Source organism: Schistocerca piceifrons, chromosome 11, assembly GCF_021461385.2.
Source record: "Schistocerca piceifrons isolate TAMUIC-IGC-003096 chromosome 11, iqSchPice1.1, whole genome shotgun sequence".
Taxonomy (NCBI): domain Eukaryota; kingdom Metazoa; phylum Arthropoda; class Insecta; order Orthoptera; family Acrididae; genus Schistocerca; species Schistocerca piceifrons.
Window position 1 is genome coordinate 77,292,642 of NC_060148.1, and position 26,133 is coordinate 77,318,774.

General features: G+C 44.3%; 1 protein-coding gene across 1 annotated transcript in view; it reads left to right on the top strand.

Annotated features, from left to right (window-relative positions):
* LOC124719720 (BTB/POZ and MATH domain-containing protein 4-like) overlaps positions 1-26,133 on the top strand; it is a 257,521-nt gene that overhangs the window by 227,279 nt on the left and 4,109 nt on the right. The window contains exons 2-3 of the mRNA XM_047244923.1: positions 21,948-22,521; positions 25,917-26,063. Coding sequence (XP_047100879.1) covers positions 21,959-22,521; positions 25,917-26,063 — 710 coding nt within the window. The 5' untranslated portion in view covers positions 21,948-21,958. The remainder of the gene's footprint in view (positions 1-21,947; positions 22,522-25,916; positions 26,064-26,133) is intronic.

Sequence of the window (26,133 nt, forward strand, 5' to 3'; positions counted from 1 at the left end):
GTCGACACACACCGGAGAGGGTCCGAATGTACAACAGTGTAATGAAATATTCGATCTTTCACCGACGTATTTGGTATCTGTTGACATTCACCGGAGAAAGTCGACATTCTCCAATTTCGGTCATTCACGGTAACAGTGATATTGGAAACACAATATTTTACAAAAGGCTGAAGAAAAATAAGTTAAAAATGACGTGTGAATCTTGTGTTACGGGTTACACACTACCGTATGTTTTGTAGGACATCAAGCCTTCGCCATAAGGCATATTTCATGAACACCTGTAGTCGGAAGGTGCTAAATCGTGAGAGGATAGTTTTCAGTTATCGGCTGTCCGGTTGCCGAAAAGTTATGGAGAAACAAAGTTGCTTATACTCGGCACCAAGGAGTCTATCACTAGTTCATCATCCGAAAGTGATGCGAGAATGTAAGAGACGAGAACGTTTGTGCAACAGATTATCAAAATAGATTCACAAAATATTTGTACCTTTATGAACGTCACGGACAAGCGCACTGTGAAAAAAAAAAACATGAGACGGCCAGTGGCGGGTGTCTGAGAAACATCCACTTGCCTGGTCGCGGCAACACCGACTCAAAGGAAGGCCTCGGCGCTTGTTGGTGACGTCACGTCAGCTAGGCACGGCGAACGCCAGGTCTGTTGCAGGCATACTCATAATGGTGGTGTCTCCTTACCTGACACAGGAAAATGTGAAACTGTTGGCGGTAGCTGACCAACACACATTGTTCTGAGAGATTTCTGCAATCAATTAATTGTGCAATTCATTACACTTCTTAACAAATAGTGTACTCCTGAGCTTAAATTTCCGCCTGTTTTAGGGATTGACATACCAAAACAACTTCATGGACCAGAAGCAACAGAATTTGTGCTTCTTTATCTTATTTGCAAATCTGAGGAAGTTACTTTTGTACTGGGTTGCTTTTACAAGAAACTGTGAACATATTGGTGCTCTTCTTTAGGTATCTTGGTTGACTATGGGGTGAGGAGCACTGAATGTTAATGAAATATCTTGCGATTGTACAAGTTGGAGGAGGGGGTGGGGGACAGAAGAAGAGGCAAAAGACAGATGCTTGTTTTATCAAATAACATTTTTTTATCTTATAAAGTTTCTCCTTTCAGTTGCAAGAGGGAATATTTATCATTTCTAATGTGCATGTTTAAAAAAGTTTAAGCTCAGCAGTATTTTCGACGTATGAAGCTATTTTATGTCCTGTTTAGAATTCCTTTCGTTGAAAACGACTGTAATCTAATGACTGGCAACAGTTGGACATTTACACATGTAAATTAGTTCACATTTTCGGCGAGGATGTCAAACGAAAATAAATAAAAGAAACGAGTTCATTGTAAGGGGGTTGGGGTAAGTTTCGATAACAAAGTGGATCAAGTAAGTATAGTTTCTTGAATGTAAAATTTCCGAAGCTTGCAATTGGGCAAATCATCTTCTCATATTGATCTACGTTTGTTTCGACAGGATTCAGTAATTCAGAAATATGTTCTTTATTTGTAGCTGTACGATAGTTCATCTAAATAAAACTGCAGAATTCAAAACAATACCAAACAGTTTGTCCCAAAATAAGAGATTTATAGTGATAAGCACGCCCAGGCGTTTCTGCCTGCAGCAGACTTGGCGTTCGCCGTGCCTAGCCGACGTGACGTCACCAACAAGCGCCGAGGCCTTCCTCTGAGTCGGTGTTGGTCGCGACTGGTCCAGACATTTAACTGCTGGTCGTCGTCCGTGTTTCGAAAGGGCGGTTTACACGTCGCCTCGAGAAAGTGCACGACAGGTACTAAGAAACTGAAAATTGCGAATTCTCGTGAAATGTGCCGAGTGATGCGTTTGTTTTGGAGCAACGTTGCGGCAATATTCTTGCGTCCCACCTCCTGGTGACACGGAAATACCACGTTGGGCCAGTTTCCCAGCAGAGTTCACCAGCGCAATTCGCCCAGCAGAGCTGCGTTCGCCTAAGAATGTGGCTCATGTTGAAGGGGGAATATCGTGTGCCGCCCCCGTCTGCCGGCGTCACCCCGCCACCCCACTGCGTCACCCGCCCCCGCAGTGGAGCTGACCGCGCCAGCTGCTGCGTGCAGCGGGTCTCCCTCCTCCCTGCCACAGTAGGTTTCAGCGCGCGGCATGCTGGGCTGTTTCCCCCGTCGGCGGGGGAGGTTCTGCGACCGTAGCTGTGGCCGCGCAGACCGCCGGTCTGCCGTGTGGAGTGGGGCAGGGCGGACGATGGCGTTACTTTGCTGCCGCTGTGTGCAGGAACTGTGTGACTGCGTGAGGAAGAAGAGACCAAAGTTTAGGGTGAAGAAATGGCTGCAAAGAAGAGACCAGTTCTGTCACTTACAGCTGCTACCAGTTCTTGAGTGACGTTTTCAGGGACTCTCCAAGAATGGATGAGGAAACATACCAGCCGCTTTAGCCCCATTACACCTCTGGTCGGAAAGGGGTGCACGGAAACAGCCGCTGACAGGTACAGATTGTTTCTACAGCTGAAACCAGGGTCATGTCGCATTCCCAGCCCAGACAAAGTGCAGTCGAAGCTGCCGACACAGACTGCAGCATATCGAAGGGCATATCTGTCAGTACGACATGCAGTCCGCCTTGTTGTCTGGAGTCTTCGTTCACAAAAAAAAATGTGATAAGTGATATGCAGACATCAGTTAAGAGATAGAAGCACAAACGAACGTCATAATGAACTATATTTGCTGCGTTTAACCTCTAAGGAAGAAGTCGTTTTCAGATTGTGTAAGTGGTGCCAGGCAGCAGGACTGAACACGAAACTCTCCTGCTAACGCCATTTACGAGAGCAGCTTGTCACGGAGCTCGGAATAGAAGTCAAAGAAAATTACAGCTTCCCTCAGAAAAGTCCTCTTGCGTAAGAAATATTTCTGCGTCTTTGCGAAACAAAACCAGAGCTAAAACTGCCGCTGCCCAGCGTGGTTTGGAGTAGAGAAAAACCTTTATCAAAGTGGGCACGCCATAGCTCCAGTCGCGTGTGTACGCCGTGACAATAGTATTTTGGGAAATCGTAACCCGTTAGTCTCCGTCAATGCACGATAATTCCAATTGCATATTCCAGTGTACTCAACGAGATTCTAAATGGAAATACAGTGGTACGTAGATATTCTGAAATACGTTCAACTCAGGTGACAACGTCCGTCTTAATACCATGTCGGGGTCACACTGCAATGCCCTTCATAGGTGCAGGCACTCTCCTCTCGCGATTATAGCTGTGGTAAACATTTCGAAATGGATTCGCATTTTACGAATCGGGATTGACGTGAGCTGTGGACGTTTGTTCGGCATTCGGGTTAGTCCCGCACCGGCATAAATTTTCATGTTTCGCAAACAGCGGCAGTCAATCCAGATCCGGAAAATACGAATACTTCTCGAAATGTAAAACTGTTTCGCATCTAGATGACCTTACGAACGTTTTTACTACAGATATGTTTGTAGCGCCTACCAACTTGTGTATCGTGAAAAAAAAACAGAATAAATGACGATTTCGGAAGTTTTTCATTAGTGTCTCACATATTATGCTTGTATATCTTCTGTATAAACGAGGTAACTTAACAATGAATCGTGAACACGGCTTATACTGTTGTAAAACATAGCTGACATTTTAATTTCGAGAAGCACTATAGATGAAACTCACATACCTACATTCGTTTAAGGTTGTGTCAAAAGGCGTGAGCGGGTAGCTCAACCGGCTTCCACGTCGGAATCCTCCTTCGGGATATAAACTCAAAAGCCAGAGTACGCGGGTGTGGTTGCCGTTTTGCTAAAAGGCGCAGGAGCAAATACTCCGGCTGCAAGGCCGAAACACTGAGGAGACACACAGCCACAGAGGCCGGGACTTCCCCGGGCAGCTGGCGCAGTGCGGCCACACCCGCGGGGAAAAAAGTACCTGTTGCTGTGTGGGAGAGGAGTGTGCGGCAGCGAGGCTGACGCGACGACGGAGCGCAGAATGGCCTTCCTGCCCCCAGATTCCAGTTAGGGAAAATGGGAACAGATGTATCGAAACCGACACTTTTTAAAATAATTGTTTTTTGCACATTTTCTTCAGAACACACTCAACACAATGAAGAGGAGTACTTTTCAGCTGAGCGTGCAAATCTCAACACTTTTTATGAGACAATGCTGTCTTGAACTCACGGCAGCTTTCATCGTAATTGAAATAAGTGTACAGTCCGTTTTTAGTAGATCAACTGAAGCTCTGTTTCGCTCATCCCTCAGTGTAATGTTAGCCATGGAGAAAACTTTCTTCATGAATGCATTTGAAGAAAATGTACTTTAAAACACTGCACAGTCTTGATGCCCCAATCATTTCTATAATGCAGACTCACCTCAGTAGTGTTGTCAAAGCAGCCAACTTTGCTCTCCTCAAGTGCTCGTTCCCTCCTCCAAAAGAAATGGGAAACCATAGCATTATCTACACCAAGGAAATCAACAATGCCAAGTGATCCGTCTAATTTCAAAATATTTTGAAGCACAGGATTTTTCCAAGTGATATGCAATCCATTAAGGACAGCGCACACTCCGCTGCAGAGTGAAAATCTCATTCTGGACAGAAAGTTAGTCATAAAAAAACGAACTATTTATTTCAATATTTCACACACTTTATATATGTCTGCATTTTTCCAGTCGCGTTTCTCTTTCATGTGGGATCTGGTCCTCCAATTTGTCTAGCAACTGTTGCACCATATAACAAAATATAATTTATCCTACGTTCTACCTCCATTTTTATTTTCTCCATCACACGGTATATTTCACAAATTAAGTTCCTTTTTATTTTTTACTTCAAAGTTTAGTACACCCGTCGAAAAAATGTCATTTCAGTTTAATAAGTCACAGCTGCAAAATACTAACGCGAATTCTTCAGACGAATGGAAAAACTGGTAGGAGCCGACCTCAGGGAAGATCAGTTTAGATTCCGCAGAAATGTTGGAACACGTGAGGCAATACTGACCCTACGACTTATCTTAGGAGAAAGATTAAGGAAAGGCAAACCTACGTTTCTAGCATTTGTAGACTTAGAGAAAGCTTTTGGCAATGTTGACTGGAATACTCTTTTAAATTCTGAAGGTGGCAGGGGTAAAATACAGGGAGCGAAAGGCTATTTACAATTTGTACAGAAAGTAGATGGCAGTTAAGAGTCGAGGGAGATGAAAGGGAAGCAGTGGTTGGGAAGGGAGTGAGACAGGGTTGTAGCCTCTCCGATTCTGCTCAATCTGTATATTGAGCAAGCAGTAAAGGAAACAAAGATGTTCGGAGTAGGTATTAATATCCATGGAGAAGAAATAAAAACTTTGATGTTCGCCGATACATTGTAAATGTCAGACAGCAAAGGACTTGGAAAAGATGATGATTATTAGTGTTTTAGGGCGCACAACAGCGAGGTTATCAGCGCCCGTCTTGGAAAAGCAGTTGAACGGAATGGACAGTGTCTTGGAAGGAGGGTATAAGATGAAAATCAACAAAAGCAAACGAAGATAATGGAATGTAGTCGAATTAAATCGGGTGATGCTGAGGGAATTAGATTAGGAAATGAGACACTAAAAGTAGTAAAGGAGTTTTGCTATTTGGGGAGCAAAATAACTGATGGTCGGATATAAAATGTAGACTGGCAATGGCATGGAAAGCGTTTCTGAAGAAAAGTTTGTTAACATCGAGTACAGATTAAAGTGTCAGGAAGTCGTTAGTGAAAGTATTTGTATGGAGTGTAGCCATGTATGGAAGTGAAACATGGACAATAAATAGTAGCTTTCGAAATGTGGTGCTACAGAAGAGTGTTGAAGATTAGGTGGGTTGATCACGTAACTAATGAGGTGTTGAATAGGATTGGGGAGAAGAGTTCATGGCACAACTTGACTAGAAGAAGGGATCGGTTGGTAGGACATGTTCTGAGGCATCAAGGGATCACCAATTTACTACTGGAGGGCAGCGTGGAGGGTAAAAATCGTAGAGGGAGACCAAGAGAGGAATACACTAAGCAGATTGAGAAGGATGTAGGTTGCAGTAGGTACTGGGAGATGAAGAACTTGCACAGGATAAAGTAGCATGGAGAGGTGAATCAAACCAGTCTCAGGACTGAAGACCACAGTAAGTGCAAGGAAAATTGAACATATAATTCCACTAAAATAAGTTGTATTCCTGAACTACACACACACCCATCAAGTTGTTTTTGATAAAGCTGGGGCAATCGTCTACACTAGGAAAATATGGCATAATTGCAGGAAGATTTTTCAACACACTTTCTATGGCAGGCTTTAGGTTTAACTACCTTGTAGGTACACATCTCGACAAAGCATTGTATTTTGTATCAACAAATTGAAAGAACTCTTTCAACTTGGATAACCTTTTAGATGAATTTAAGAAATAGTTGAAAGTCTTAATTACTAACATTTCAGTATCTGTTGACATAGCGTTCGTACCACATTTAAATCAATTATGGAGTATATGTGCACAGCAATTTGATTTCACTCTCCCACGATTTCCTTTTTTAAGTGAACATAGTTCCTCTTCCCACAGTTTGCATTTGCATTGTGTACAGTAAAACTTGAAACCTGGGGCAAACTCACCTTGTGTTTTGGAATCGAGAAGTCTGTGCCTGCGCATCGAAGCAGCTTACATAAATTGGATAGCTTTTTTGATTGGGCTACCTTTGTTGGAAGCGTCATATAATTTTGTTTTCCCACTCGTGATTTTACTTGCAGCTATCGAATTCGGGCATAACTGAGAAGCCGGCTGGTGTGGCCGTGCGGTTCTAGGCGCTTCAGTCTGGAACCGCGTGACCGCTACGTTCGCAGGTTCGAATCCTGCCTCGGGCATGTATGTGTGTGATGTCCTTAGGTTAGTTAGGTTTAAGTAGTTGTAAGTTCTATTGGACTGATGACCTCTGATGTTAAGTCCCATAGTGCTCAGAGCCATTTGAACCAATAACTGAGAAAAAAACTTTTACATTGCAGTGAGAGCTGACATAGCTATGATGTTGTTGAACTGCGTGAAATGCGAATGTAAGCTCAGACTAGTTATCTGTAAACGAAAAAGAAGCAATACTAATAGCGTTTTTGTAATCGCCTAAGCAGGTGTATTATCACCTTGAAAATTAGAAATGTTTAATTAGCATTCAACTATTACATTCTTCTTCAAGTCTGAGGGTATTTAGCTTGTCTCATACATCTTGCTCACCAGATGGTTGTGTTTTGTCAGGACTGGCTCTCCCAAGGCTGTCAGTAGTTCTAATGGAATGTTGTCTACTCCCGGGGCCTTGTTTCGACTTAGGTCTTTCAGTGCTCTGTCAAACTCTTAACGCAGTATCGTATCTCCCATTTTATTCTCATCTACATCGTCTCATTTCCGTAATACTGTCCTCAAGTACATCGCCCTTGTATAGACCCTCTATATACTCCTTCCACCTTTCTGCTTTCCCTTCTTTGCTTAGAACTGGGTTTCCATCAGAGCTCTTGATATTCATACAAGTGGTTCTCTTTTCTCCAAAGGTCTCTTTAATTTTCCTGTAGGCAGAGTCTATCTTACCCCTAGTGAGATAGGCCTCTACATCCTTACATTTGTCCTCTAGCCATCCCTGCTTAGCCATTTTGCACTTCCTGTCGATCTTATTTTTGAGACGTTTGTATTCCTTTTTGCCTGCTTCATTCACTGCATTTTTATATTTTCTCCTTTCATCAATTAAATTCAATATTTCTTGTTACCCAAGGATTTCTACTAGTCCTCGTCTTTTTACCTACTTGATCCTCTGCTGCCTTCACTACTTCATCCCTCAGAGCTACCCATTCTTCTTCTCCTGTACTTATTTCCCCCGTTCCTGTCAATTGTTCCCTTGCGCCCTCCCTGAAACTCTGTACAACCTCTGGTTCTCTCGGTTTATCCAGGTCCCATCTCCTCAAATTCCCACCTTTTTGCAGTTTCTTCAGTTTTAATCTACAGTTCATAACCGATAGATTGTGGTGAGAGTCCAAATCTGCCCCTGGAAATGTCGTAAAATGTATAACCTGGTTCCTAAATCTGTCTTACCAGTATATAATCTATCTGAAACCTGTCAGTATCTCCAGGGTTTTTCCATGTATACAACCGTCTTTCGTGATTCTTGAACCAAGTGTTAGCTATGATTAAGTTACGCTCCGTGCAAAACTCTACCAGGCGGCTTCCTCTTTCATTTCCTAGCCCCAGTCCATATTGACCTATGTTTCCTTCTGTCCCTTTTCCTACTCTCGAATTCCGATCACTCATGATTACTAAATTTTCGTCTCCCTTCACTACCTGCATAATTTCTTTTATCTCATCATACATTTCATAAATTTCTTCATCTGCAGAGCTAGTTGGCATATAAACTTGTACTACTGTAGTAGCCGTGGCCTTCGTGTCTATCTTGGCCACAATAATGCGTTCACTATGCTGTTTGTAGTAGCTTAGCCGCACTCCTATTTATTTTATTCATTATTAAACCTACTCCTGCATTAGCCCTATATGATTTTGTATTTATAACCCTGTATTCACCTGACCGAAAGTCTTGTTCCTCCTGCCACCGAACTTCACTAATTCCCACTATATCTAACTTTAACCTATCCATTTCCCTTTTTAAATTTTCTATCTGCCCGATTAAGGGAGCTGACATTCCATGCTCCGATCCGTAGAGCGCCAGTTTTCTTTCTCCTGATAATGACGTCCACTTGAGTAGTCCCCGCCTGGAGATCCGAATGAAGGACTATTTTACCTCCGGAATATTTTACCCAAGAGGACGGAATCATAATTTAACCATACAGTAGAGCTGGATGCCCATGGGAAAAATTACGGCTGTAGTTTCCCCTTGCTTTCAGCAGTTTGCAGTACCAGCACAGCAACGCCGTTTTGGTTAGTGTTAAAAGGCCAGATCAGATCCAGAGTGTTGCCCCTGCAACTACTGAAAAGGCTGCTGCACCTCTTCAGGAACCACACGTTTGTCTGGCCTCTCAACAGATACCCCTCCGTTGTGGTTGCACCTAGGGTACGGCCATCTGTATCGCTGAGGCACTCAAGCCTCCCTACCAACGGCAACGCCCATGAAGATATTCAAACTCACTAACAGCCACCAACGTTTCTCTCAACCACGCTTTAGCTATGTAGTTTTTATTTCAGATATCGTGTGCAGTCACGGGCCCTGCAGCGTTGTGCTCCCACTGTCGCGCTGTACGAAAATGGCCGAGGCCGCTTCCTGTTGCGTGGTGAGATAATCGGCTTTGAAGTTTTCCGAGGGACTGTCACATATAGCTACAACGTAACTAAAAGTGAATGTACAGCGGAGTCGGTAGCGTAATGGCTTGGTGATTTATTGCACGCGGAATTTCATTTTAATTATAAATTCTCAACTATCGATATTTTATGAAAGACAGTTAACAAATTAGGAAAACATAACAATTTAATTATTCTGTGCAAAAATGAAAAGCTAAATACTCCTTATTTGCACGGTGTCCGTTCTATGCCACAGATGTGTGTCGTAGAAACATGAATAACAATCATTTTCACAGCATCGCGCACAGCCTACAAATGCTGCATTTGCTACTGTGCCATTACAGTATGAACCCAACAGAACTGACCTGGAGCCGAGTGAAGTTATTTGGCCCCAGAAATGAAAAGACTGTTAAGCTCCCAGACGTACTGGAACTAACGCACGCAGCTCTTTCACCGGATCGGCCCGCGCAGAGCCAGCGTGAAATTGTGCCGACTTTGAGCTGTAATATCTCGGGCAATCGTTTTTGTAAAGAAATAAAATTTGGCCGGCCATCTTGTACAACTTTATGCGTTCTCCTAAGAACCATATTCAGCCAGAAAATTGTAGGTAAATCGGGCAAAAAATTAGGCACCCGAAAAAATTTCAGTTTGGCTTCTTGCACCTCCTGAACTAATGCTATGACGAACGTGAAACTTGGCATGCAGTAACCTAACAACAAAAGGTTCTTAAATATAAAGTTATATTTCCAAAGCACTTTTCAGTACTGAATGAATTAAGCACAGAATTGAAGATTTCGTAAAAACGTCAAAAATGCGGCATTTTCATTCCGATTTTGCTAAAAAAACTGTGCTGCATAGAACATACAATGCTGTACAACTGGAATGAAAGTTGGGCGCGAAAATCAGGCCCGAAAACAATGTAAACTTCGGGTTAGCATGTCTAGTAGTGTGAACGCATGATGAAAATGAAATTTAGAGTGCTATAGATTGACTGCACAACGATAAGGAATAAAAATTTTTATTCCCCTACTATTTTCCAATAATCCACAAATTAGTCGAAAATATGTTGATTTTCATGAAAAGATGAAAGCAGGGTGTAATACACTCCTTTTTCAAATACCGTTTTCTATTAATGATTCAAAGCCATTCTCATTCGAACAACAAATTAAGCCCCCCACCCTCCCCAGAACAAACAGTTTAATTTTCAGTATTGACCGACAACAGAGGCAAAGTAGCTAGAGAAATCGCACTGAGAAAAGAGTTTTAACTTTGGCGTGTTGTTTCTCGTTGATCGAAGCCGTTTAAATCAGTTATGGAAAACATGTTTTGAACAAGTAGACAGTGTGACATACATTTGTACTGTTAAGGATGAATGAATATAAGTGTCCATGTTACGTGTTAATAATTTAAATGTACCGTATGCAGATTAATGAAGGGTTTTGTTAGACTGGCGCAATGTACTCGGCGTAATTACATTTCCCACAGTACAGATATTGCGCCATCTCAATCACAAAGTCCGTTCATTTGCCAGTAAACTGCTACATATGAAGAAGTCAGGCTTCGTTTAAATAATTTTACACCTGTTGCATCTACCGGGCTTCGGCGGAGATAAATAGGTTTATATTGTTTTACATTTTTGCCTTTTTTTAGTGATTCATTCAGAAGTGTGAATAAATTTTCTCATTTAGTTCCCAATGATGAGTAATGCTTCTTTGTATGATTAGTCTCAAACCAGGGTGCAACACGTAATGGAGCGTCGCAAGTTTTGCATCGGTCTCCAGTTTCCGGCGCACTTACTGTTTCGTGCAAACCACGCATCTGCGCATTAGCATACTTTCGTGCGAATGTTCACTCACAACAGCCGGGAAATGTCTCCGTGTGAATCGCAGAGGATTCTCGTCATAGCAGTACCTTCCCCTACCAGCTTTCCTCCGCTCTGTAGCATATTTTTCTACAATCTCCCTTACGAGAGAAAGGTGGAACTGTGCTGGTGCCAGTTTTCGCCCTGTTACCACCGGTGGAGAGCATGAACATTTAGAATGCACAAATCCAGAATGTGAAAAAAAAATACTTCTTATACCATTTCACAGTCTTACGCGCTGATCCCACTGTGCTCAGTTACATGTCACAACGGTCAGCTGCACCCATACTAGAATTGTTCTGTACAATACATTGCGGTTTCTCTATCTTTTCGTCAGTATTTGTCAGTCTTCTCTGTTTCAACCATTCGTGTTGTGTGACTTGTGGTCAACATGTACACGTCTTTTGTATCGCACCACTTGATAGCAAGGACCTTGTCAGTGGACCTGAACTCAGTTTCTCCTCGTTTTAATTTCGTCTGCAGTTTTGGCACGTTACGCCTGTTCTCACGAACAGTGCCACACGCGGCTGTTCCATGATGTGAAGCCAGAGGAACAGGTCCGGCTGCAGTACCAGCCAGTCATTGACATACAGAATATGACCCTGTTCCAAATATGGCTCCATAAGAGTTGCCACTTTGTCGCAAATTGTAGAACCCAATTTCTGTTGGTGCGCCTGTATACACAATAAAATTTAAAATATACCTACTGTGACAGGTACACACTCCGAATGTCTTTATTCCGAATCTAATTCGCTTGGTTGGAATAACTTGCTTAGAAGATAATCGCCCTTCGAACAGCAAGAGACTTTCATCTATACAAATCTTGTGATGTGGACGACATGAATTACGAAATGTCTTACGAACTTTGTCAACACTAGCCCTAATTTTAAATAGACTGTCGCTTCCAGTACTCGCAGAGTTATCACTGAAGTGTAAGATTCTCAGAAGTAGACAAAAACGGTCTCGGGACATAATTTCGCTGAAAACTGGTGTGTTCAAAAGTGTATCTCTGGACCAATAAGCAGTTAATTTTAGCTTCTGAACCTGCTCCACCAGAAGGCAAACAGCAACAAAACGATACATTTCCATTTTGACAGTCGAGAATTCACAAAAAATGGTTCAAATGACTCTGGGCACTATGGGACTTAACATCTGAGGTCATCAGTCCTCTAGAACTTAGAACTACTTGAACCTAACTAACCTAAGGACATCACACACATTCGTGCCCGAGGCAGGATTCGAACCTGCGACCGTAGCGATCACACGGTTCCAGACTGAAGCGCCTAGAACCGCACGGCCACAACGGCTGGCCCAGGAGAATTCAGATTCTGCAGTATTTCCTCTGGTGTAAACGTAAAACCGAATTTGTTTCGTCTGCAATAAATTGAAAGTTCTTGAGACGTAAATATGACAAAAAATGAAAGAATGTTTGGGTCAGTATCTGGTATGTGTCCTGAACTCGTCATCAAAGTAATGGTTTAATGGCTGGAAATCGGTTTCTTTCCAGTCAAATGTGTCACGTAAGTGCGCATTTTTCTGAATCGTTTCACTGTCGCTTTCTGATTCCTCGGATTCAGAGGAACTGCTGACTTTAATTCTCGCTCTCCCCTCTGACGTAAATGGCTGAGGACTACAGCTTCGAGATTCTATTGAAGACGCAACGTCAGGTAATTCACACCCACTGTCGCTCTTAGTGCGCATATCCAGGATTTATCTGTGCAACCACGGCGACGTGACATTTCTCACGTAGAAAACTGACGAAATTACAGGAATGTAAGTGGGATTCTGCAGAGAGCGAACACAGCAACATGCACTCTCGAACTACACAGTCAGACCGCTGAACAGCTACGAGAAGAACAGGGCGGGAAGACAGCTGTGCGTGTACGCACGTCCGTAGCGCCCAGTAGGCTGTGACTCGGCGCGCCTCAACTCTGCCGGTGGCGCGGCCCGCGTCAACACTGTCCGTGGCGCCGCAGGGAAGAGGCGGGGCCGCGCGTGTCCAGGGGAGGCGTGGCGAGCTGACGGGGCTGCCGCCGATGCACACCGTCTCCACACTGACCGAAGTTCGTAACGTGGAATGTAAACACTGAACGCAATTAACGACGTTTTCCCACTCATGTGGAAATTAAAATGCGATTTTTAATGGTTTGTTCACTCTTACTCTGCCCCCATGTCCTCACAAATGTTTCATTGCCCTACCATGGCTCACTTTTCATGGGTGCTCTCTCGTGCGGTGAGTGGAACTACAACCCCCACACGCACACGCACACGCACACAGTTTAGCGGTTCCCAGAACTCCTGAAGATAGACGTTCACTGTGGATATCGTATCACAGACACAGTCCCTCTGACTGTTCAGAGACGTCACCGAACCCATCCAGAAATGTAACCGACGATGCATGGGCAGCGTCTATTAGACGGAGCGGGACCGACAGCCAATCAGTTCCAGCCATTCCACCTGGAAGGAGGTACACGGCTCGTGTTGTATGTAGTTTCCCTTTGTGCTGGGAAGGGCTCTCAACAAGGGAAGTGTCCAGGCGTCTCGGAGTGAACCAAAGCGAGGTTGTTCGGACATGGAGGGAGGGAAAGAGAGAGAGAGAGAGAGAGAGAGAGAGAGAGAGAGAGAGAGAGGAACTGTCTATGACATGCCTCGCTCAGGCCGCAGTGGATGACCGCTGCCTACGGATTATGCGTCGGAATAATTCTGACAGCAACGCCACCATGTTGAATAATGCTTTTCGTGCAGCCACAGGACGTCGTGTTACGACTCAAATTGTGCGCAGTAGGCTGCATGATGCGCAACTTCACTCCCGACGTCCATGCCGAGGTCCGTCTTGGCAACCACGACACAGCGCAGCGTGGAACATATGGGCCCAACAACATGCCGAATGGACCACTCGTGATTGGCATCACTTTCTCTTCACCGATGAGTGTCGCATATGCCTTTAACCAGACAATTGCCCGAGACGTGTTTGGAGACAACCCGGTCAGTCTGAACGCCTTAGGCACACTGTCCAGCGAGTGCAGCAAGGTGGAGGTTCGCTGCTGTTACGGGGTGGCATTATGTGGTGGGCCGACCGACGTACGCCGCTGGTGGTCACGGAAGGCACCGTAACGGCTGTACGATACGTGAATGCCATCCTGCGACCGATAGTGCAACCATATCGGTAGTATATTGGCGAGGCATTAGTCTTGGTGGACGGCAATTCGCGCCCCCATCGTGCAGATATTGTGAATGACTTCCATCAGGATAACGACATCGCTCGACTAGTGGCGAGCACGTTCTGCAGTCATGAACCCTACCAAACATGCCTGGGACAGATGGAAAAGGGCTGTTTATGGACGACGTGACCCCCCAACCACTCTGACGGAGCTACGCCGAATCGCCATAGAGAGGTGGGACAATCTGGGCCAACAGTGCCTTGATGAACTTATGGATAGTATGCCGCGGCGAATATAGGCATGCATCAATGCAAGAGGACGTGCTACTGGGTATTAGAGGTATTACAATCTGGACCACCACCTCTGAAGGTCTCGCTGTATGGTTGTACAACATGCAATGTGTAGCTTTCATGAGCAATTTTCTGTACAGGTTCCAGAACTCGCGGAACCTAGGTGAGGCAAGACTACTTTTGGTGTGTGTGTGTGTGTGTGTGTGTGTGTGTGTGTGTGTACTTTAAATAACTGACATCGGCAGTTGAAAAAAGATTATTTCGCGAGATTAACGATTCTTCCCTTCGACTTTTCTTGAAGTTAGAATTTTGCCTCGTGTAGGTTTTTCAGAGGCATTTATTATACAGAGAAACACACAAAAAGTCTGTGGCAAAAGAGTCAGTAGAATGGGAAAGCAGTCCAAGTAGCAAATTTTTACGTTTTATTTACTAGATGACCAATTACGGACCGAGACCCATTTTCAAATCATAGCATTTACGAACATGTCAAAAATGCTCGTAGTACATTTTTGAAACGTTCGGAAATCCCATTGCCGATTATGTTAAGACGATTTCAAAATTGGTTTCGGCTCGAAACTGGTCATCAAATGAATAAAAAGTAAAAATTTGCAACTTGGGCTGTTTTTTATGCTACTGATGAACAGTACTTGTTGCCCTAAGTACTGCAGCATGCTGCAAGTTCGCAAAAGAAAATGTGTTTGTAAGGTGCAGTAGCTGCTGTTAATTTTTTCCAGAGGAAATCTGTTCCTCACATGTATAACACCCCAGAATGATTGCAGCTTGCCATAGTTCAGACATTTGGTGGGTGATTTGGTAAATGTAATCTATACCTCTCGACTTTTCGCTAGCTTTTTCCACTCAACTGATTAGTCATTCGACGGCTCTTCACTGATGAGGGATCTGACTTTCAGACACGAACAGTTTTTAAGCAGTCCTTTAAGGACTGCATGGTTTTCGGAGGTTGGTGGTTAGAGTGGGGAAGCAGAGCCACGTTGCCAGAGGACAGGAGAATCTCGCGTGTGTCTTTTTCAGCAGGAAGGCCGTCCTGGTTTTTAGCCGGGCGACGTGTCTCACATGTTACCTACAATGCAATAGTGCTGCACAATCGCAGTTCCCCGACTAAGTGCATAATGAAACTCATCGTATGTGTCAGTATGGGCACTGACTCTGTTGTGAGTAATTCTGCCCATTGATCACTTCACGATGTCTGCATACAGGGAAAAAACCAGATGACGAAAACCGACGTTTGGTAGACACACAGCCGTCCATTTATGAAGCCTCACAGTTCAATTTGTGTGCGCTGATGACGTGATGACGTTCAGAGGGAGCACATGGCCGTAATAAGGACTGAAAAAGCCACACACTATGGGTTTCTTCCAGTATTTAACGACCGTTAAGTTGTAAATGTTCCTTTCAGCTCTGCAGGAAGTTTCAGTACAGTAATGCAAAGTCTATAGTTACCGCGGATGGATGATGTATTGCTCATAATTACGGACTCGTTATGTATTACCCGAGTTGTTTACGTGTGAGAGCAGCAAGGCCCTTACATTTACTGGTGGAACCAATCAGTTACAGTCCCTTAAAAGATAGTGTGATTCTTCCTCCTCCCAAACTGAGTCTCATTTATCTACACCCTTGTAACGACTGTGAAGTGCATGGCAGTGGGCACATGCATCGTATCACTTACTAAGAGTTCAGGGGTGTGTGAAGAATCATTAAAGTGCCTCTGTGTGTGTGCAGTAATCAGTCTAAACTTATCTTCGTGATCTGTGCGAGAGCCATACGAATGGAGTTACGATGTATTCGCAGAGTCAGGATTTGACGTTGGTTCTACAGACTTTCTAAATGTGGTTTTATGGAATATTGTCTCCTCCAGAAATAACCTGCACTCAGTACAGTCCTTAGCTCCTCGAAAAGCATGCAGAATGGCAAAATTCTGGGCTGATTTAACAATTGCGGCATTCCAATAAACCTTGAAAACAAAAGTCAGCGAAATCACTCACCCAGACTCAGTATAGAAACATTCCTATAATGCATATAATGTCTCGTAATCAGCACGAAACATGCCGCGCAGTGTTTGTGTACGAAATAAAATGTTTACTTGCGAATATCTCCTAAAATAAATCACTCACAAATCTTAAGCTTTCACAAAATATTCACTACTGTAGTCTCCTTGTCAACGGCAAGAGAAGCAATAAAACGCGCAAATTTCGTTATTTTGGAATAAATTTGATCAGCGCGATTTAACATAGGCGTTTACCAGAAGATGGCTCCCGAATGACTTCATCGGCTCCTAGATCGGAGGCACAAAGCCATACTGATACGCACGGGATATGCTTAATTCCTATTGGCTAATATGTTAAACAGCCAATCAGATCATTTCGAGCACTTGTATACTTCAGGTATTTTTAATGACAATCAGATTACTGCAGGTAATTTAGACTGGAAATCACGTAATTCCAAAACTAAATAAAATTTAATGAAGACAAAATTAGATTCCATTCCGCAACATAAATTACTTACAGATTTAATACTCAACTCCATTCTGGCTGCCTTTTACAAAACCAAAGTAAGTCGGGCATACATCACAAATTCCACTATTGTACAAGAAACGTTCTCACACATAGATTTACTTAATTTCCATAAAATTTCAACGTATGTCCTCAGAGCCAGCAAAACACTTACATAACCATAACACAATGAAATAATAATTTTCCAAAGTACTTTCTATTTAGTCAGAAATCTGTGGTAATGAAAAGAAAGAAAATTCCAGACAATTAGATTTTATGGACCTGTACTTCTGGTTGTAGTTTCAATTGATACTATAGATGAATCCATCACAGTCGTCCTTTAGGTAAAAATTTATATCTCCGAAAGTACTGAAGTTATTCACTTGAAATCAGCTGTGCCAGCGTGAGAACCAAAATTCTGCTCTCCTCCCAGCTCCGTGGTAAGCTACGCTTTCGATGTAAGATGACAATTCGTAATAATTAGCTACATTGCAAACTCAGAGAGTGGTTGAAAAAGTGTTCATATAGCTGACATGGCCAGTTTCATCTGGTTGTTTCATTAAACTGATAAAACTGACGGAGTGAATAAACAGTTGATTAGCCACTCACGTCTTGCTGCGTCAGTGAGCTGCCCATCATCCGTGTACTGCTTGCCGTGGAGTGCATCCTTCGTTGGACCAAACAGACGGGAGTCGGAAGGTGCGAGATGCGGGTTGTTCAGCTCTGAGTGATCCACCGGTCACCTTGAATGAGAGCACGTTCCCACATCGCAGGAGTCACAGCCGTCTGCAGCTGACCGACACGCGGGGGTCGGCCAGATATGCACAACCTTGCTGCGACGATGGCGCTGCTAGGCCAGGCGTTGATCACCAGTAAGCTCTTCTGACGCTGACAGACACCTCGCACTACGACTCACGGTGCTTCTGTTCACTGCCAAATCTCCTCAGACATTCTGCAAGCGGGTATGAAGATCTCCGATGCTCTGGTTTTCATCCGAAAGAAACTCGGTGACCGCTCTCAGCTTGGGTCGCACCTCCTTTACGGACGTCATTTTGGAGGCTGCATACGGTGCTGTCAGCTGATGGAATTCCATGAAGCTGTAGGGGCTGAAGTGGAATATTCCACGATGTCTCACAAATTCCGCATTTTCCCAACAGAAACTGGCCGAGAAAAAAGTGTAGCGTTGCAGATCGAATGCCCCCGTTGGACGATGATTATGCATATGTATTTTAATCTGGGTCCTCGATCTTGGTGTGGCTACATTCTTCACAATGCCTGTCTTCGTCTCAGCATCTGGTAGCAAGAAATGCGTGTGTTCGAGAATAACTCCTCCCTAGATTTCTCCCCGACGTCACTGGAAGTATGTTTAATATCGTTCTCGGCCGAAAACACTAACATCTTATTGATATCTGAGCCGGACAGAGAAGTCGTTACCACAGCCAGGACGGACACACAGCCAAACCAGTTGCAGAAGTACTGGCTTGCACGCGAACTGGTTCCGAAAATGACGAAGAGATTAAGGAAATGCTTTTTGAGAGAGAAGAAATTGGTCAGATCGTTAAGCGAGATGAAAACTTGTGATGGGGCACTCGAAATCGACAGGCAGAATACGAAGCGGAAAAAAAGTTAGAGGAGAAAAGAACTGAAGTAAGGGAATGAAAGGGGAAGCTGCCTGGCAAAATTTCGCACAGAGCACAATTTAACCACTAACAGTTGGTTTGAATCATGAAAGACAATTGTGTACATGGTAGGAGTCAGAATGCACCTCACTATTTCAGACATACTACATAGTCCAAATATTTACTATTACTTAACAAATAAAAATGTGCTCGGATGGAACCCTGCTTCTCTCATAATGACTCTGGAAATTGCTAATGTCCATTCCAATCAGCTGGAAATTTATTTCCTGAACCAGAGATTACGAGTTGCAATTTTCATTTTAATCAACGACGTGGAAAGAAGTCCCCTCTTAAGAAAAATGAAGAAAGACATTGTTATCTAACAATCTATCCAGAATACGATATATTGTTTTAGAAATATTGGACCATGGTTGGCTGTCTATTCAGAAAATACTGTCTGAAAAACTAGAGTTCCGTCGGTTATTGGACTATTTCTGGACGAGTTGGTTGATAAAGACCAGATGCCATCAGACATGTGGAATTACAGTGGAAGGCCCCATCACATCGAAAACGCCTCTGAGGGGTGGAAGAAAGTGATCTATTAATATCAAAAGCTCAGCCAAATGTTTACTCATTAATAAAAAACTTTCGAGAGGGCGTAGAGTGCTTTTGCTGATTAATTTCGAATTTGGATGGAAAAAGAATAAAGAAGTTTGCAATTCATACTGATGATACGACTGTAATGATTCCAAATTGATGGCACCGTGAAATCGTTTGACTTGTGTGACCCACACACGGAAATTACACTGTAGAAGGAAACATCACCACCATTGGAAATTATATAAATATTGAAAAGTAGTTTAATGCACGTCGTACTCATTGGAAAGCTTGTAAACAACTTTAATGATGGACGAAATGAGACCACTTGCTCACGGTTTTCCTGGGAAACGACACACCGACAAGTAAATACCTGTTGCAATTTGTGGAACATTCGGTAATGAAGACCGGTAGGGCTGCCTTAAAGGTCATGCCTCTCCCAGGGCACCATCACGGCACTCCTATTGAGAGAGACTCTATGAAGAAAAACCTGTGTGGGTGGACAGCAAACAGAAAACCCGTGCAGAAGACACAAATGACAAGCAGCCACATGCACTCATTCGCCCTTGGTCTGCAGACCACTGCACGGTGTGTGGTCGAACCACTGTCCTCCCGAATGTGAGTCCAGAGTGTCTCACCTCCGCGCCCTGCATATCCAGTCCACTATGTGCATTTGACGCACGTTTCTCTGCCGATTACATGGCGCAGACACGTACGAAGATTGTGACTCCAAAATATGCTGACGGTGATCGGGACCATGGCTCTCTGTCTACTAATAATTCAGACACGATCCCGCTCAGTATCTTGGCAAATTTGTGATTACCTAGAAAACCGTTTGAGTGAAAGAATCTGCGAAAGCTCAGTGTAAACTACAGTCGCATTGTGAGTGTCACAATAAAGTAGAATACTACACCACTGATCTCAGGATACGTTAAACATTTATAAGACAATGACGTCTGATTCTTAGACGAGGAACATACCGATGCTCGAAGACTGTATGGAAATGTAATCGGCTTTACAGCTTTTACCGCTTCGCTTATTTACATGCAGCACCACTTGGATGTAGGAAAATACGGTAACAAGTAAAAAGTCGTTCATTATGTGATTACAACGCCAGTGTCCAAATTTTTGAGCCTATAACATTGAGTGGATGCTTGGAATGGGGAGGCGAAAAAACCACAAAGCGATGTAAAACGGAAGCAAATGTACAACTAACGAGGGATGGGGAAGGAAGACTCGGGTTGGTCGGGTGGCTTCCAGAAGCCTGCAGTGTACGTGTCGGCCTGCGACCCTGCGCTGACCTCCGGCGCTACGCTCTGTACAGCACTGCCTCGGCGTCTCCATCTACGTCGAGCGGGCGCGGCAGAAGCCTTGGGACGAATTCTTAGGCGCTCTGCTAGCACCGTAACGGTCCGGCAGACGTCTTACGCTGGCGGAATGGAGATGCTAATTCGGCACGTTTCGAAGAAAGTGGACGCCGTGCTCCCGAAACCCACTTGTCTGAATTTCGGAAACCAGTTTACACTGTAGGGTGTGGAACTATTTTACTGACTCCGTCGTTTGCCCCCTCATACGACCAGGAGAGTCAAGAGTGATGTCGGAGCTGTGATAGAGCTTACTTTGGTTTAGCCATGACGTATCTGTCATCTAATAAGTATCCGAACATTCTGTGGGGCAAAGATGCTATACAGACACGTCCACGCCAAAAGGAGGTACAAATATATATTTGTGCGAAAGTTCCACAACACACGTTCTGGAAATGGAGGCAACGAGTTTAATTCCTAAACTGCTCAACCTGGAAATACCTGGGTACACCATAGCTTGCAACATTCGGATAAAATGGCGACATGATTTATGATTGTATTATGCAGCATTGTTTACGACGGAGGTGGGCACTGAATCTTTTTTATAAGATAGAAGGCACAGATATCAGTCTGTTCAAAGGAGAGTTAAACATACTAGTGAATTTAGACTCTTACAGTGATTCAGAACGGTTCAAATGGCTCTGAGCACTATGGGACTTAACATCGGAGGTCATCAGTCCAATAGAACCTAGAACTACTTAAACCTAACTAACCTAAGGACATCACACACATCCATACCCGAGGCAGGATTCGAACCTGCGACCGTAGCAGGCGCGCGGTTCCGGATTGAAACGCCTAGAACCGCTCGGTCAAGGCGGCCGGTCAAGTTTAATCGTGCCTACCCTGAGACATTCACCGAGGAACATGATTTCTGCATTACATGTACATTGCTTCTGATGTGTGACTGATCTGTGGAACCTGAGATAGGGAGGAAGAAAATTTTTCTCAGAAGTGCCACGAGCTTGGATTTAAATATAAGTCGTGTAACTTTATGGCTGAAACAAGTTTGTTGCTTTGCTAATTTTTGTGCTGAGACATAAATAAACCATCTTTTGACTGAGAACGATAACATTTTTAGAAGGTGAAAGCAGTCTATCGTAGCACCGCAGTGGTAGTTACAAACCTTAGGTGATCGCGAAGCAGTACGGGCCCTTGTCATTTGAAGGAAACTGGTGACGTTGCAATTGATTCAGGGTGGACAACACTTTAACAGCTGCTGTTTCATACAGGTCTGCATGCGCCTCGTACAAGTGTTGAGGGTGCAGTGCGAGGGCTCCTCAGTGGCACTGTGTTCCAGGACCACCCACCATGTCGGCAGTTCCGGAGGTTCAGAACACCACAACCGAGGCCCTGGCCGCTCTGCTAGACGGGGGTGAAGGCTCCCTGGTGACGCTGGTGGCGGGCGAGACGAGGGTGGCGGCTCACAGGGCCGTGTTGGCAGCCGCGAGCCCCGTGTTCGCAGCGATGTTCGCGCACGACATGCTGGAGGCCAGCTGCGGCCAGGTGAGCATCGACGACGTGGAGGGACCGGTGCTGAGGCTCCTGGTGGCCTACGCGTATACCCTGCAGGCCCCCCAGCTGCCCGACACGGCCGCCCAGCTGCTCTCGGCGGCCGACAAATACGGCTTGTCGGCCCTGAAGGCTGCCTGCGAGCGGCAGCTGATCTCGCAGTTGGCCGTCGAGACCGCAGCGGCGACGGCCGTCACGGCAGTGAGGCACTCGTGCCCGGACGCCACCAGGGCTGCCGTCGCCTTCATAAAGGACCACCTGCAGGTGATGGCCACGCGGGGCTGGGCGGACGCTGTGCTCGAGTACCCGCAACAAGTCATTGAAGTCGGCAGTATGCTCGGAGGGCCACCAGCAGAAGACAGGTAAGCACGATTCCCTTTTTAGCATTGCTAGTGTGAATTACACGTCGTCCTTGCTTTGTTCGTCATGGGTTTCTTTGCTGCCTACGTTGCGTAACACCTTAACTTGATCTACTTACTGATAGTCCGTCACAATGCTAAGTCTCTCGCTGTTTCCACTTCTTCTGCTTCTTATCAATTTCGCCTTTCTTTGATTTACTCTCATTCCATATTCTGTACTCATTAGACTGTTCGTTCCATTCAGCAAACGCTGTAATTCTTCTTCACTGTCACTGAGGGGATCCGTCATCAGCAAATCGTATATCATTTCACCCTGAATTTTAATTCCACTCTTCAGTCTTCCCATCATTTCCATCATCGCTTCTTCGGTATATAGATTGAACAGTAGGGGTGAAAGATTACATCCCTGTCTGACACCCTTTTTAACCCGAGTGCTTCGTTCTTGGTCTTCGACTCTTATTTTACCTTCTTGCCTCTTGTACATATTGCAAATTACTCGACTTCCCCTCTGTCTTACCCGTATTTTTCTCATAATTTCAAACATCTTGCAACATTTGATATTGCCGAACGCTTTCTCCAGGACCACAAATCCTATGAATGAATGTCACGGAACTTTAATTTTCTTTTCCATTCTCCTGTGTATTATCCTCCTTAGCAACTGGGATCCTTGAACTGTTAAGCTATTAAGCTGATTGTCCGATTATTCTCACACTTCCCTGCTCTTGCAGTCTTCCAAATCGTGCAGATTATATTTCTCTCAAAGTCAGATTGTATATTGCCAGACTCATACATTCTACACACCAGTGAGAATAGACCTTTTGCCACCTCCCCAATGATTTTAGAACTTCTGATTGAATGTTGTCTATACCTTTTGCCTTCTTTGATCTTAAATTTTCCAAAGCGCTTTTAAAATCTGATTCTTATCACCAATATTTTCCATACCGACTCCTGTTTGTTCTTCTGTCACGCCATCGGACAAGTTGTTCCAATAAGAGAGGCCTTCAGTGTACTCTTTCCAACTATCCGATCTCGCCTCTGTATTTAACACTCTAATTCCCATTGTGCTCTTCATGTTACCACGCTTGCCTCTAATTCCATGGAAGATTGCTTTGACTTTTCTATATGCTGCGTCAGTCGTCCCAAGAATCATTTCTTCTTTGATTTCTTCACATTTTTCGTGCAGCCATTTCGCCTTAGCTTCTCTGCACTTCCTATTCATTTAATTCCTAAGTAACATATTTCTCTATTACTGAATTTTCCTGAATATTTTTGAACTTCTTTCTTTGATTGATCAACTGAAGGATTTCTTATGTTTTCTATGGTTTCTTCGCAGTTAGCTTCTTTGTACCTACGTTTTTCTTTCCAACTTCTGTTACTGTCGTTGTTAAAGATCTCCATTCCTCTTCAACTGAACTACCTATTGAGCTGCTTATTATAGCAGTATCTGTAGCCTCAGAGAACATAAATCTCATCTCCTCTTTCCTTAGTACTACTGTATTTCACCTCTTTGTACATCGATGGCTCCTGATGAGTCTCATAACAATTTAGCAGTGATGAAGAGTAGGCTGAATTTTATGAGTCTATATCTACTCCTGGGTATGCTTTACAGTCCAGTATCTGATTTCAAAATGTTTGCCTGACAATAATATAGTGTGACTTTAAACCTCGCATATTTCGGTCCTTTTCCAAGTATACCCCCTTGTCTCAAGATTCTTGAATAGACTATACCAGCTATTACTAGAATAAATTTACTGTAGAGCTTAGATAGCCTTTCTTCTCTCCTATTCCTATTATCAATTACATATTCTCGTGTAACCCTTTCTTCTACTCCTTCCCCTACGATTACGTTTCAGTCCCTCCATGACTGCTACATAGTACTGAATTACCTGTTCAATATCCTCACTTTTTCTCTCTCTTCACCTTCAACTTGCGACGTCATCATGTATACCTGAACTATGCATGTTGTTGGTTTGGTTTTGATTCTCACGAGAAAATATCTATACTCGCTTTCTGCCCTGCCTTTCTATTCATACTGAATCCTACTGCTATTGCTACTACCCTGTTCTCATGTGACCAGAAATACTTTCCTTTCCTGTACTTTTCTTTCCTTTCCGCATCACTGACACCCACTACAGCTAGATACGTCCTCAGCATTTCCCTTTTCTTATTTTCTAGCTTCTCAACCACATACAAATTCCTTACTTTCCACTTGATGACTCGTAGAACGTTATCCTTTTATTGATTACTCAACTTTTTTCTCATGGTCACCTCCCCTTTGGGCCTCCTCGCCTGGAGGTTTGAATGGGGGACTAGTCTTGCCAATGGAGAGTCTGTACAGCACAGACTTATTGAATCACATGCCTCAATGACGTTATGTATCTTTAAGCAATGGTTTACATTGCCTGCTGCATCTTCACGTTGTTGATCACTGCCAATTCTTCATCATTTAGGAGCAGTTTCAGACCTCAAGGGAAAGAGAGTGCCGTGAACCTCTGTCAGCCCCTCCGCCTTCTTTCGAAAGGCTGTTGGGTGAAAAAGGGCGACACCTGATGCTGGAAGTCTTCAGACACCAATGCTGATGATTCGTATTCAAGATTCAGGTGATGGTGAGGTTCAAACCTGGGACTGAGGACTTCCATGATTACTAAAAAAGACGCTACCCCTGGGTGACTGGCCCCAAAGAGCAGGGTATGACTCCCTGAGATATCCAGTAAAGCAGGAGCTATGAGCACTGGGGCTAGTCGTGCACACTGGGGGCAAACAAGAAGAGAATAATCCAGCCAGCAGTTATTGCCCCGAATATTTTCCGTGCATTCCCTTTTACAGAACAGATGGGAAATATCTGCCCCCCCTGTCTTTTTTGAAGTTCCCTGTGGCGTTACCAGAGGTCGTCTAGGGAATCCTATCAGGTTTCCTGCTACTGGGATACAGCAGATTATATTTGCTGTCCACCTGCAGGTGTATGACATACCTCCCACAACGTCAGTATTGATGTGACGTTTTCATCCAGCTATCATTTGTTGCCTCCTGGTCTCCTGGTCTCCTGGTCTCCTGGTCTCACAACCAAAGGTAGCAGCCAGTTGACGTTAACTGCTTCTAAATTCTGTCTGAAAGTTGTTTTGTCAGGGCAACAAAATTGTTGGCCCTTATGTTTGGGATTTGGTTTGTGCTTCATTTTGAACAATTTGTTGGTTTGCATCTTAAGCTACGCCAGTGGGGAATATAGCAGAAGTAGTGCAGAAAAAGACCAGTTAATTGGTGGCACAGTCACGTTAAGTGACAGGCTGGTGTTGTTGGCACTGTGTGTTCTGTTACCCCGGTGGACAGTCCTTCAGCTGTACCGCCTGCAGTGAGCCCCTGTGTGAACACGCCCACCCACACAGTGTTTCTCTGTGCAGCTCGCCGGCCGCCACAGGGGGCGGGTCCACCCCCAACTCTGACAGTCAACCCCACAGCGGCCACAGCCGGACTCCTGCTGCAGCTGCGCCTCCCACGTCTGCCCGACACACCCCTCCACCCGATGACGCAGCCGTCTCTCGCTTCCGGTGAGTTGTTGCCACACGTGCCCAAGTCTTACCCTCGCAGTACTGCTTATTTTGGCATTAACCAGCCGAT